The sequence below is a fragment of the Nuphar pumila genome, chromosome 2 (assembly GCF_984573655.1).
Source record: "Nuphar pumila chromosome 2, dmNupPumi1.hap1.1, whole genome shotgun sequence".
Lineage (NCBI taxonomy): Eukaryota > Viridiplantae > Streptophyta > Magnoliopsida > Nymphaeales > Nymphaeaceae > Nuphar > Nuphar pumila.
The window spans coordinates 9,125,058-9,138,905 of NC_143250.1; the positions used below are offsets into that span (position 1 = coordinate 9,125,058).

The 13,848-nt window shown below is 39.1% G+C and overlaps 1 protein-coding gene across 1 annotated transcript; it reads right to left on the reverse strand.

Moving 5' to 3' along the window:
* Positions 1-1,611: 1,611 nt before the first annotated feature.
* On the reverse strand, positions 1,612-11,913 carry LOC149844684 (golgin family A protein). The gene is made up of 6 exons (XM_089995093.1): positions 11,503-11,913; positions 8,196-8,318; positions 5,753-5,929; positions 5,585-5,666; positions 2,200-2,264; positions 1,612-2,088 (listed from the first exon to the last, which is right to left on the reverse strand). The coding sequence occupies exons 1-6, from the start codon at positions 11,782-11,784 to the stop codon at positions 1,711-1,713; spliced, it is 1,107 nt and encodes a 368-aa protein (XP_089851219.1). The 5' UTR covers positions 11,785-11,913; the 3' UTR covers positions 1,612-1,710.
* Between the last annotated feature and the right edge of the window lie 1,935 nt (positions 11,914-13,848).

Here is a 13,848-nt window from a genome sequence, read left to right on the forward strand (position 1 = left end):
AGAAGAAGAAAATGAGGGGAGAGAGAATGCGTAAAAATAAAAGGAGGGGGTCATTAGGGATTAAATAAAAAAAAAATAACATATTAAGTGGCTTTAAGCCACTTGTTAAAAATGAAAAGAAAAGTGGGGGCTGAGCTGGGCGTATTTACACCAGCTTCTCCAATGAAAAGACGATATTGCCCTTTGAAAAATATCAATATGCCTTTTTTCATGCCCATATGAAATCCATTATTTACAACCTTGCCTTAAGTCCCAAAAAATATAAAATTTTAACCTAAAAATTTCATAAATACCTCACATACATAAACTAAAATTTTACACTTCTTACAAAATTTTAGGGTTGTTACAGATTCCCACTGGGTGTGCGGGTGTCTTTCACTGGTGAGCTCTTCAAGGGTTTGGGCATCAATGACCCCACCCAGAGATTACCCGCTTCGGCAAGAAACTTCTTCATAAAAAAAAAAAATCAAAAAAATCCTCAGGTTTATGTTGGAGATGATTCAACTAAACCTCTAACGGGAATCAACAACACATTCAACATGCTCACTACAAAGTCCTAGGAAAATGCCATCCCGTGATAAGATTCTCGGTGCCCTCAGTTTTTTTTTTATAACCTGAAAAAACCGCACCCGGCCCGGCACCAATACTTGATCATGCTGGCTCAGCCTACCATACCTACTGTCGTTGTGCCGATGGCGTAAAACTCCGAAGCTAAGACTCCTACCCCAGGGCCTATGCTGCCTGTTGGCTTGCACAGAATGGAGACGCCCATGAGAATCAAACCTTGAATGCCGGTCTAGCAGCCAAGGCCCCACCCCACTAGGACGAACCGCCTTGGCCTTGGCATACAAACAAATTTCCAGAAGCTGCTACATAATAACATCCGACCAGTGCTTATCAACTGGAGAGACTTATTTTCCTTGTGGGACCTGCATAAGTTGTGAGTGCAGATCAACAATGCGCTTAGAAATTGTGTGGTTTAAAAGCACGATCACAGATGAGGTCGGCCCCCACACACTCTGGCATCGCAGTGGCACAAGGGCCCTACTGCTACCATGCCAAACACGACCATTACAATATATTATTAATTTAAGTAGTTTTCAACGTCTTACATTACCATAAAAATCTTAAATTGATTTAAAAATTAAAAAAAAAACATGTCCCCGTGTCGTACTTTTGATATTTACCGTACTTACAATAAAACTCCGTGGGCTTACCCCTTGTCCCCATGGAGTCCATGCTTCAGCTTGTGGAAGAGGGCGAAGCGAGTGTCTGTGACATGGCTTGAGTGTGTCATGAAAACAAACACTGAACCATTTTGGCTGTGTCCGTGGTGACATGAACAGACACGCCAATTCAAACACTGACACGTATGGCTAGTATTTTAATACTTTGTAATGTTTCAATAAAAATGCATTTTCATTATTAAAATATTACAAAATAATTTTTGATTGATTAAGAAAATAAAAAAAAATCCGTGTCTTCATGTCCCATTTCCAAAAAAAAAAAATGCGAGTCAAACTTGTTAACTCCTACATCTCAAGATGTCCTATCGACAAACATACCATAAAATCTATCATTTCCAGATATATGTAGCACTTTTACTGACAAAAGAAAAAGGGAAAGATGAAATTTGTCATGATTTCTCAAAGGTTTGCAAACACAATTTTCATACACTGAATAAACGCCATATCCAAACCATCAAAAGGATCAAGATCGTCTGCCCAGCTTTGCAAATGAAATTTTGATGAAAACTAGCAAGTGAAGGATCAAAATGTACAGTACAAATGCAGACCTTGCTAACATGAGCTTCTGCTGGTTTGCACTTGGCAGAAAGCTGCCTCTAACGCGTGAATTCTTGCCTGCAACATCACCCGCAAATCCAGATGGTTTAAGATGGTCTCTGCCATAATTGGGTTTATCCTGCAAGGGAATAGAAGATGTGGAAGAAGCAAGCCCAGATCTTCCCACCCTATTCCTGGTTTTATTAGTTTCTGCACTTCCAGTATCAAGCCTCTGCTGAATTCCGATCACCTCCAACTCAAGTTCTTTGGCATGAATGTCAGTAGCCAATTCCTCTGCTTGAGCCTAGAAGTTTGGAAATGGTAGAAAAGTATAAATACAGAGATGCTAAGCACTTAGAAACACTACCAATATGAATAACTGAAAAGTAAGGATAAGCCCGTTGATTGAACCCACTTGTTTTGTTGTTAGTTGTTCCAACAAGCTATGAAGTTGCTTTTCCAAGATCTTCTCCCTTTGTGCTGCGTAACCAGACCCAGTATGGTAAGCTTTTCCATTCAATCAACAACTATTTCTTTTGTATATAATTGGCAAAGAAAATGTTAAGGATGAAGACTGAAATATGTGGACAATGCCAAACATCACAATATTAAGAGAATTTTCCATTCAATGCGTATATGTGATTGTATGTTGTGCATATGTGCGTTTATGAGTTTCTGGGATGGGTTTGAGTTGTGCGAACCAGATAATGCCAAGCAAGATTTAATAAGACAATCGTCTGTGCCAAAACTTTTCGAATTGTGATTGGGACTTTATCTGCTTGGCACAAACAAGGGAATTTTAACTGTGTTTTAGTAACTTGATGAAAAGAACTTAAGATAAAATGCAAAAAGAGAGGTCGATTAACACTTGACTATCAAACTACTTGATAAGTAACAAGAACTTCAAATCAAATGCAAAACAAAAGGTCAATAGATGTTGATTCAAATTATTCGCTGGTAATTACAGTCTTCACAGTCTACGGTGGTTCTTGCTCTACCCACACAGAAAAAGTAGCACCTTTTTTTTATAATATTAGCAGAACAGTGTTTTACTTAGAAAATGCAACAGAAAAGGGTTGATAATTTCTTCAAAAGCACCAAAAATAGGAAGGAATAATTAGGAGTTACCAGACATTTACAGTATGAACAGTTTGCCCCAAGCGAGGAGACTGATGCTTTGTGGAGAATAGATACTGAATAGTTAGAACACAATAAGGCGCATGTTGGAGAAGACAAAAGAGATTTGTGGACTTAATCAAAAGGTGATAGCAGAGGCATTGTGTGGATTTACAAAAGAAACCTTTGTACCTAATTCCAAGAAAGGGGTCCAGATAGGACTTGAGGAATCAACTAAGATGCTACATTTTTCACTGCTTACCATCAACATGCTGCACTGCTCAGGATTTGTTAAGAAAAACGGCACCCAAACCTGAACTAAATTTGTCAATCAATTCATTATGGGTCTATGCAAGAGGAAAGCCAGCCCAACCAACAAAAGATCACTCTAGGATTGGCATCCAAAAGCTCATTATGTTACTGCAACACAAGACACCAAGCCTGCTACTATTAACATCACAACCAACATTTTCATGACCACCATCACCACAACTGCCACCATCATCATTAGAATCAACCATCACCACCACAACCACAACCAACATTATCACCATCACCACCACCAGCAGTCACCACTACCTCCACCATAATCATCATCAACCACAATACTACCATTTCTACCATCATCAATTGCGGATGACAATAACATTATCCCAACACCACCACCACCGCTGCCATTATCATCATAGTCATCAATATCACTTTCTTCTCTCTCTCAGTATGTCTTGAAACTGGCCTTCTCCATCACACAATTGATCATGGCTGCTTGGTGAAAGGTGGAAAGCTTCAGCCAGTTTCAAGTCAAGCTCACCTTAACATCTTCTAGCTATCCATGACAAGAACATGGAAGAAACCAAATTGGATGGGGCGTGTCCAGGTTCCTTCTCTCAAGTTGTGTTACTACTTACTAAGAGATCAGAGGAAGGAGGTAAAAACAATCATTATTCGTTAGATATTAGAGCATACAGGCACCTAAATAGACACCTTACATTGTAAACAATGATAGAAAGACCAAAATACATACCTACATATAAATAAAGAGCATAAAGGAGAAAAATGGCATAAACAATCCTGTACACTATAAAAAGTAAAAAAGATGTCCTTGTCCATGGTAACACATCCCGTGTACTAATGGATAATGGATAAAAAGAACAGAAGCCCAGAAGTACAGAACTTCATCACTAATAATCTCTGTCACAGGGATTCAGCCAGCCAGGCGCCGCACCCGCATCGACGCGATGCGACGCGGGTGCGGTCAAACTGATCATGGGTGTGGTCAATGCACTTAGGATCATAAATGTCCAATTTTTGGACTTAAAAAAAAGGCCAATGAAATGGAGTGGGAGGGGGATTAGGGCAAAAAGTTTTTGCCCTCTCCTCCCGACCCCGACGCTGCAACCCATCTTTTCCAACACCCCGATGCGGCGACAAGGTATTACTGTCTCCAACCCACATTCTGGCGATGCCTCCTCTCCGTCTCCAACCCAGGTATGCATTCTCTCTCTCCGAATCTCTCCTTCAATCCCTCTCTCTCTCTCAATCTCTCTCCCCTCGTCTCTCTCGCTCTTCTCGGCTACCTTTCTCTCTCTCTCAGTCTCTTTCCCCTTTCCCCTCTGTGTTACTCTGTACCTCTCTCTCTCAATCTCAACAAAATGAAATGCCCGAATGAAATGCAGTTTGTTATATATGCTTATCAACCTTACCTTGATTTTTTATTACCTTCGAGACTTTTCAGTAGCTATTTTGGCATAATTTTTATTTAGAGTTGTTTACGTGGTTGGCTTGTAACAATCTGTATTTGTTCTGTTTTCTTCCTCGAGATTGTCTTTGTATTGATGTTAATCATCAATTTGGATTGCTTTGAACAGTTTGGTCCTAGATTGCTTTCGGTCAATATGTTTGATAGTGGACATTCTTGTTTTTCAATCTCAGTTTTTGCTCTATATAATGAAGATGAAGGCATGATTCTTGGCAGCCTAAGGATCTGTAATTTTAGTTTTATTCCCTGTTTACTATTTTTTCTGTACTTGTTGGTAGTGGGTTTTGTGGGATAAGGTGTGTGATACCACATCACTCCCCGAACCCCCAATGTGAATCCTGTTTTTTCTTTGATGTACTGTTATACTAATATCAATATACTTCTCTTTCTCTCAAAAAAAAATAGAATTGTAGATTGTTAATTTGATTTATTGCATGCAAGATGATGAATTGATTTGATGATATTATGATAATTGTTTTTTATTTCATTAGTGTTACTGGTGTTAACTGTTAAAAACTTAAAATATATATATAATTATATATATACCCTCCCGTACCCCCGCACCCAAGTTTTTTTAAAGTGCCGCATCGCCGCACCCGCACCCATGTGACATAGCTAATAATAGGTTTGATAGTTGATGATTAAGACACTCAAACAGAGGAAGCTGCTTCTCTCAGTTAAAATGTATTTGTTACTGCACAAAATTTAATTTTCAAATCATTATTTCCGTTATGAATGAGTTGACACAAAAAAATTTATAACCCAATATTGATTCATAGAATAGATTGAAAAATGCCCAACTCTACTCTTTACTGAAATATGATGCATGTTATGATCATCAGGAATAATGAGATATCAAATAGAAAACAAGAACACACCAATAGCATGAAATACAAACTTATGATGCAGACCAAGCCCTCCATACCTGGTGAAGGCTGCCTAATTGAATCTCGTTCAACTGCTGCCCATGTGTTCTCTAAGTTCTGAACTTGTTCTTCTAAGGAATTCTAACAACACAAAGCAATGTGAGTAACCTTCCAATAAATATTATTATGATACTTTTACAGAGGATATTGTAAGATTAAAAGCCAACCAGCTCTTTTTTCTTCTTATCCAACTCATCTGAAATGAGTGAATCTGACGGTTCAGTTCCCTCCGCGGCTGTTGAACCACTTACCACATCTGTCACCTCACCAGTATGCCTACTCTCCCATGTAGTTTGCATTTTGTCCAACTCATCCCTGAGAGTATTTTCAGAATATTCCATTTCCTGAAAATTAATCATCAGAAAATAAGATATTTATGGCATGATACACAGTTACTCAAAAGAAGATGTGGAATCACAAAGAAAAAACCTTGGGTGCGGGGGTGCGGCAAATATATATATTATATTATGTAATTTTTAAGTTTTATCAGTTAACAACATTAACACTAATGAAATAAAAAACAATTATCACAATATCTGATTTAACTGAGCCATTTGGAGTTTCACAATCTGAATTAGTTCATACTTACACATGCATGGCTTAATCTTTGAGCCAAGCATATGACTAATGGCAGGATCAACCAGGTAGCATCCTTCGTAAATGTCGTAGCACTGGCCCGAAGGCCGCGCAACTGTGAAGCGTCATCCGTCGATTCCGACATTGAAAATATCAGTGCAAGGAGAGCTGTTTCGACTCCCCCACCTACCTGAGCCAACACATACCGATCATCCGAAAGCCCACATAGCAGCAAGGGAACCAACAACGACAAAATGTTGCAGCCACGACAACACCGGGCCCCTCCCTGACATTCTAAGAGGGAGAGAAGGAAGACGGAGAGGAGAGGAGGCGAGCAGAGGGAGTCGGAGAGGAGAGGAGAGGAGGAGAGCAGAGGGAGTCGGAGGCATACCTGAAGAGGTCCGGCGGAGCGGTCGGCGGCGGCGTCAGGGTTGACGGAGAGCAGAGGGAGTCGGAGAGGAGACAAAGGGAGGATTAGGGCAAAAAAAATTTGCCCTAATCCTCCCCTCTGCAGCTCATTTCATCGGGCAGATTTTTTTTTAAATCTAAAAAATGGACCAAAATAACCCTGGGTGCGTTAACCGCACCGGGTGCCGCACGTGCACCCGCGTCGCGTCGACGCGGGTGCGGCACCTGGTTGGCCGAATCCTTGTGACATAGCTTGGTACAAGTTGAGGTATTTTGTAGTTGTAGAATATTTAAAATTAAAAACAAGATTTTAGAAGCAAACTCCACTTGATTCGGAACTCTGTGGAGGAGCCAAGAACTTTTCAGTATTTTCTGTTTTCATTAATCCAGTTCCCTTTGGATGGATTGCTTGTGTTCAAGTGAATTTTTAGGAATAATCATAGTAAATTATCTGTTGGAGACATATCACTCATGCTTTCAAGGTATCGAGGCTTTCTTTAAATGGAACAAGGGGTCAACAACTTGATTAAAGGAGATAACTAAGGTTAAGTATCTCTTATTTGTGAATTTGCTTAGTGTTAAATAACATTTGAGTTTCTTGCTTTAAGATGAATAAATGGCTACATTCAATTGATTCCTGCTAAGTTGGATGAGACCAATTATACATTGTAGGCAGAGTTTCGAGGACCATGATAGAAAGTAAATGACTAGGAGGATACCTGAATGGAGCCAAGGTGAGAGATTTTGATCATGAGACACAAATCAAGGAGTAGATGGTGAACAAAGTTAAGGTTAAGTCATAGCCTTGGATCACTCTCTTCCATGGTACCTCATTACCTTTTGTTTTTTTCATTTAAACCACTTTCTATGGGGTGATTAGCATACCAGGTACCAAAATTCATAATGTTTAGTTTCTCAAAAACCAGAAATATAGTAACAAGCACATAGAGATGCATATTAATAAACAAAATGGACTGCTCTGGTGTTTACTTTCTATCCATTTCAGGACCAATCATGTAGCAATGAAATTGATCACAAATTCATATACACAACAGCCTAATAGATAATAAATGCATAAAGGCTTTTGGACCTGAGACATTCTCCATGCTGAAGAAAGATGAAGTGCCAAGGAAGAAGGGATAATGTTCAGAAACAAAGATCTCGATGAATTGATTCTTCCTCTATAGATAGATTAATTACATTAGGAATTGCTACAATTACCTTTATGCTTTTTGCATTATTTTCTATCTGCAGCTCATGCTATTGAGAAAATTACAAAACGCTTGACACAGAACATGTAATATTACAGTAATACTATGCATCACGGACTTTGCATGATGACCAGAATAATATCAAGGGTTAAATGCCGAATGTACCCTTGTACAGCTATGTCTCACGAAACATACTATTGCTACCATATAAAAATGAAAGCTTAAAAAGCTCTATCATGATATAACATTTTTCCAACAACCCACAAGAAGACAATATGGAAATTGTAATGAAAACCATGTAATTAAAAATGAAAAGTTTGTTGTGCTTTAAATGTTGCAAAAACATACAGATAGTCTGCATTAAGGACTGTTAGAAGGTGACTTGAAATCTTTTGAATATATACGTGGTACCAACCTTTAGTTTGTTCTCCAACATATTTGCTTCTTGCATCTTCTCCTGAATTTGCTTCTGACCAACTGATATTGCCTTCTCGTATGCAACATTTTCCTCTTGTAGTGACGCTTCTCTCAATTGTGTCTGGTGAAATAAAAGCAAAAACCAAAGGTTAATGTCTATTAAGGAAAGCAAGAGTGCCTAAATGAGCTCATCTTTTCAGCTGAATAGTGAAGCATAGCTATGTGGGCCAACAGAGAATCCTGATAAAAAAAACTTATCATATCAGAGCCAATCATCCTCTTTAATGACCTTTTTATAGTCAAGGCAAGGGATGGTGTTAGAGCAGGAGTTACAGTGGTAAACGGTGTATTTTGTGGAATTTGTAGAACTGCGACTCTATTTCTTTCTGAAGGCTGTTGCCCCTTCTTCTCTATTCCTCTCATTGTAAACATTCATATCATCATATGGTATCAAAGCAATACCTTTCCAAAGGACCATGATAGACCCCAATAAGACCAAAGACTGCAAGCTGCTCTTGTTTTTCTTTTTCTTCCTTGCTATCCACTTGAATCATCCTTTCCTATTCCCTTTTCTTCTTGATCCTTCCACTTCTCTTCTCCTTCCAGATTACCTTTTCTCTTACACTTCAATCTTTCTCTATTCTCTCTCTTCTAAACCTTTCAAAACAAAGTTAGATTTGAGTTCCTGGTTCATTAGAGGGCACCCTTCATGTTTCTAATTAGATTGCCAAGACTATTTTTTGGATCTGGTCACAATGCATTTTGTGTCTTTGATCAAGATCATCATCTGTCACTCTGACCAATCAACTCTGATTTGATCTTTCTTCTTGAATCAACATATACATCAGATCTAGACCAGCAATCTAACCTTATCTCAGAAGTGATTCTCGAATCCGATCTGCCATCATTCTGCTAGGTCCAAACAGAACTTCTAGGCTGACATTGCACCTATATGAGCCCATCTGATTATGTTTGCTCATAATTGGATTTTCTGCCTATTTTCACCTATCATCCATCCCCTTCAGTTTTGCCCCTGTTCCTACTGACAACAGCCTTAGTGGTAACCTTATCATAGTACCTACTAGCATCAGCATTAAGATACCTATCATGGACATTACTTCCTCCCTGCCTTCTACAATAAGTGATCGACCCTTTTTGATTTTTTTTTATTTGTTCCAGTAATCTAAGGCTCTTCTGTTCAGTCCACAATTTCTTTAAGACTTCACCCTCCTCTAATTTGTTCTTTTTTCAAATTATTCTTAACAAACTTGATTCCACAGACTTTCTAATTGTCCTTTCCATTAAAAAACATAACCTTATTGGTCACCTTAATAAATCCACTCTGATGCCTCCACCTTTCATCACATCTAAAGGAAATGAGAAAACGCAAAGACCCTGTGGAGTAAACTCAAAATTTTAAGAAGACTAACTTTGGGCTTTGAAATATGAAATATCAACAGCTGGTGACATATATCACGTCCATTTTCTTTCAACAAGTCCTTCAACTGTCTCTGGATGCAAAATTTGAGAAACATGTGACCACTTGATTGCAGGTGCTCCCATCTTGTCTCATGCACCTCAATTCCAATATACAAAATTTGAATTAAGATGGATCATCTGTGGAGGATTTTTTTGTGTAGAGTTGCTATGGACTCAGAGAAACTGGCCACAATTGCTCATGTTGCGCCTGACTCAGATATAGTGTCTAACTGTATGATGGGATTTGATCTAAGTTTCATAGAATAGTGTTAGCAATTATCTATAAAAACTCTCTACATATGTTTGATGCTTTATGCCCTTTGCTTCTATGGTTTTAACCTATGTTTCAGCCCAATATTAAGAGCACCAGAGCCTACTTCTGACTTTCCAGCATGTAATTGTGGACGAGGACCCAAGAATGGAGGCAAGAAGCATTATAGAGGTTTTGGAGTGGCCTGTTATGGTTTTGCAGATCCCTTAGGAGGGAATAGGATCCTTCCCACTCCAAATATTGGCATAAATGCTGGAGCTCATTGTTGCCCATATTATAAGATTTGTGGGCATATTTAGTAAAACTGGAAGTACGTTACAAAGAAACAACTATTTCAAGTAGATACTGCCAAAAGAGACTACACGGTCCATATGTAGATAATATTCATTGTCTGTACTCAATGCAGGTTGGGAGCAGCTCATCATTGCATGAAAGTTCGCATCTAGCAATGTATCTATATGGAAAAGCGGATGATGGTTGCAGAGAATGCTGAGGTCCTCACAATGCAATCTAAATATGTCAAAACTCCAACTTATAGCCTATTTTCTGCAGTCAACATTGCATGTCCCACTAGTGAAACTGACAGTCGCATTTTGGAATAAGTCAAACCCAGTTCACATAGGCTGCATTTACAAAAACAATGGAAACATCATGCAGTTCATATATCAGACTAGGAATCCCACCCTTCAGCCGTGAGATGTCCTTCATACCATACACATCATGCTGCGACATGATACACATGCACACCAGGAACCACCTCCAACTAATTAGTGCACTAACAGTATCAACATTAACAGGTTCAGTGGCAGACATTTGCAGTTACATTTTCTCATCACAACTACCCACATATATCTCAAAGAGGGATAAACCCCAAATATCCTAAAAAAACAATAAGAGCAAAATTCCTATAAATCCTAACTCCAAATCCTTAGGAGACCATCAACAACCATATTAGCTACAGATCACATCGCTTCCACGACTTGGCAACATTTTTTTGGTTCACCACGAAAATTTGGTCGTCGGTCTATACCATAAGTCAATCACACATTAAAATCACGCAATCCCATTTTCTTTTAGGAGGTACCAACATGAATTTAATTGCTACTATAAATCAATCACACATTAAAAATCACGCAATCCAATTCCCTTTTAGGAGGTACCAACGTGAATCTGATTGCTACTGCAAATCAATCACACATTAAAATCACGCAATCTGATTCTCTTTTGGGAGGTAGCAACACGAATCCAACACCGTAATAAGCAATTCACATTCCGATGCAACTGATGCTTTCCCTTAGTAGACTTTATCTGATCCGATCCCAATTCATTCAGAATGAAAATTAACCAATTCAAGCGATATATTTCCCAGAGTTGGTGCTAGGCTTGAAAAAAACCCAACAAAGAAGAAAAGAATTCACCATCCAAATTGAACCCCAAGAGAAACGGTCGCGGCAATATCATAACTCAGCCGCGTAATGATGTGAAAAGAATGCAAACATCATGCAGAAGAAGAAGAAGAAGAAGAAATAGCCAGGGAAGAGTGGTGGGTACGGACCTGTTGGCGGGTGTCGGAGTGGGCGTCCACTTGGAGGGCGAGGGCAGCGTTGGAAGCGAGGGAGTGGGCGTGGAGGTGGGGGAGGCGCTGCGAGATGTGGGGAGGGGGAAGCCTCAGCCTCAGCTGGTCGATGCTCCGCTGCAGCGCCCTGGCCTTCTCCTCCAGCTCCCCCACGTACGCCTCCTGCTGGGGCGTGAACGCCACCGGCCTCGGCGATCCCAACTCGTTGCCGTTTCCCCCGCCGCCGACCACGTCCGCCGCCCACGCCAGCAATCCGGCCATCTCTCTCTCTCTCTCTCTCTCTCTCTCTCTCTCTCTCTCTCTCTCTCTCTCTCTCTCAGATGTTGACCCTTTATCTTTAACGTTGATGCTTATTTTCGGCTCTCAGATGTTGAAACCAGAGGCAGGGAAACGGTAGTAAACGATTGCACATGAATGAATGCGTTTCTTCATCACCATCCCTTCACTGGTGTAACTGGGTCGGGTATACCCGACCCGAACCGATGTCCCGAACAGATTATACCTTACGTGAACCAATACTGGTGGACCCATGGGGTTTGTGTCGGTTCCAAAATATAGACCCATAGTGAAATTGGATCGGGTCTTAGGAATTATAAAAACCCGAACAGACCCCGACCTGATTATGCACCCAGAACCTAATGGCTCTCCATATTTTAAAATTAAACCCACTCGAGACTATATACTTGAACCGACCTGTACCTGAGCCTACTTCATACCCAATCCATCTGAAAGTTTCTAATTGATAATTAATATTATATATTCGATTAAACATTTAAAGATGTTGATAAACTTAGAATTAATATGCATTGCAATTTAGTAATCTAAACTATGTTAACACCCAAAATTTTCTTGGGTTTTCTAACCAACTTATCATGTTGCTCCTGGTGCCTAGTCTTGTCATGACTCATTGAAAATCGAGATTAGCTTGTTCACACTCACCGAAAGTCAAGTGTGAATTTTGGAAATGCTTTGTTATTCATCGAGAGTACGAAGCATTTTAGGAAGAAAATAATTCTTCAACTATCCTCTTGATCATCTCCAAGCACACTCAAGTATTTTTTAAAAGGGTATTTTAAAAATTCATTTAATAAAATGTCTTTTAAAGAATATTTTCAAAGGTTTTCGAGTTTTCAAGTCTTTTTAAAGAAAATTACCAAACTTTGACTCATAAAATAACATCCTCGACCTCTTTCAACTAAAATTAGAGGTTTCAAGCTTTACAACAAGCCAAAAAATACTTTTATTCTATATCAGTGTGAAGAGTTATATCCAAAACAAGGTTTTGGATCTTGAAAATGACTTGTTTAAAAAGTATGGTCCACTTTTAGGGCATTTTTTTACCTGTTAAATGTTTGAATTTAGTTTTGATCTTAAAACAAAGATTGTAACTAAGGATGTAAGCTTTCAAACATGGTAAACCGTTTGTTAAATTAATTTCTAAATCTTCGTATATAAGTATTTTTTTGCAACATATCAGATAAGGACTAAACCAGATAATGTTTTAACCTAAACTGGGTCAGACCTTTTTGGGTTTGCACCAGTTGAACATATTGGAGCAGACCCAAGTCTGGGTCAGTTAATTCAGCTGGTGTAGATCCAAGGGATTGGATTTGATTTGAATCTTGACCTAATCCAAAGGCCCTGGCCCATTTAGGTCTATGTCAGTTGAGTAGATTCAAGCAGACCCAGGTCTACGCCAATTAATTCAGTTGGCGCAAATCCTTTGGGTCTGACCTGAGTTTGGATCCAAACTTAAACTAGTTAGCCCATACCCAATTGGGTCTGCATCAATTGGTTTGATTGGCACAAACCCAAATGACCTATCTGGCACTGGAGTTTGGGCAGACAGCTTATAAATACCCCCTCATATACCTCATTTTCACATATTCTGAGTTTGGGTAAGCTCCTTTACTTGAGTGTTTGGGCTTGGTTGAGAATCGAGAGCGTCTACCTTCTTTCTTCCTTTCCTTTGCGTCAGAAAGCAACCCCTCCAGGTAAATTTTCAACTTTCTCCCTAGGCTAGGTAGCTAATCTAAGTTGCTTTCCTAGCTAGTTTTCCTATGTCTTATGCTATATTTTTCACTTGCTTTGCCACCAAGCCTGAGAAAGAGGTGTAGATACCCCAAATTTGTTAGTTATTTCATGCTAGGAGTCATATACCAAAATCCAATACTTTTAGTTTATTTTAGGGTAGTTTTAACTTTAACCTTTTTTTTTTGCCTTTAAAATTACATCTTAATATTTTTTATCAAAAGATGAATTAAACTAGAGGATCTTAGCTTTCAAATGAGCAAAAAATCAAGTCAATTTGACATCATAGTCAAA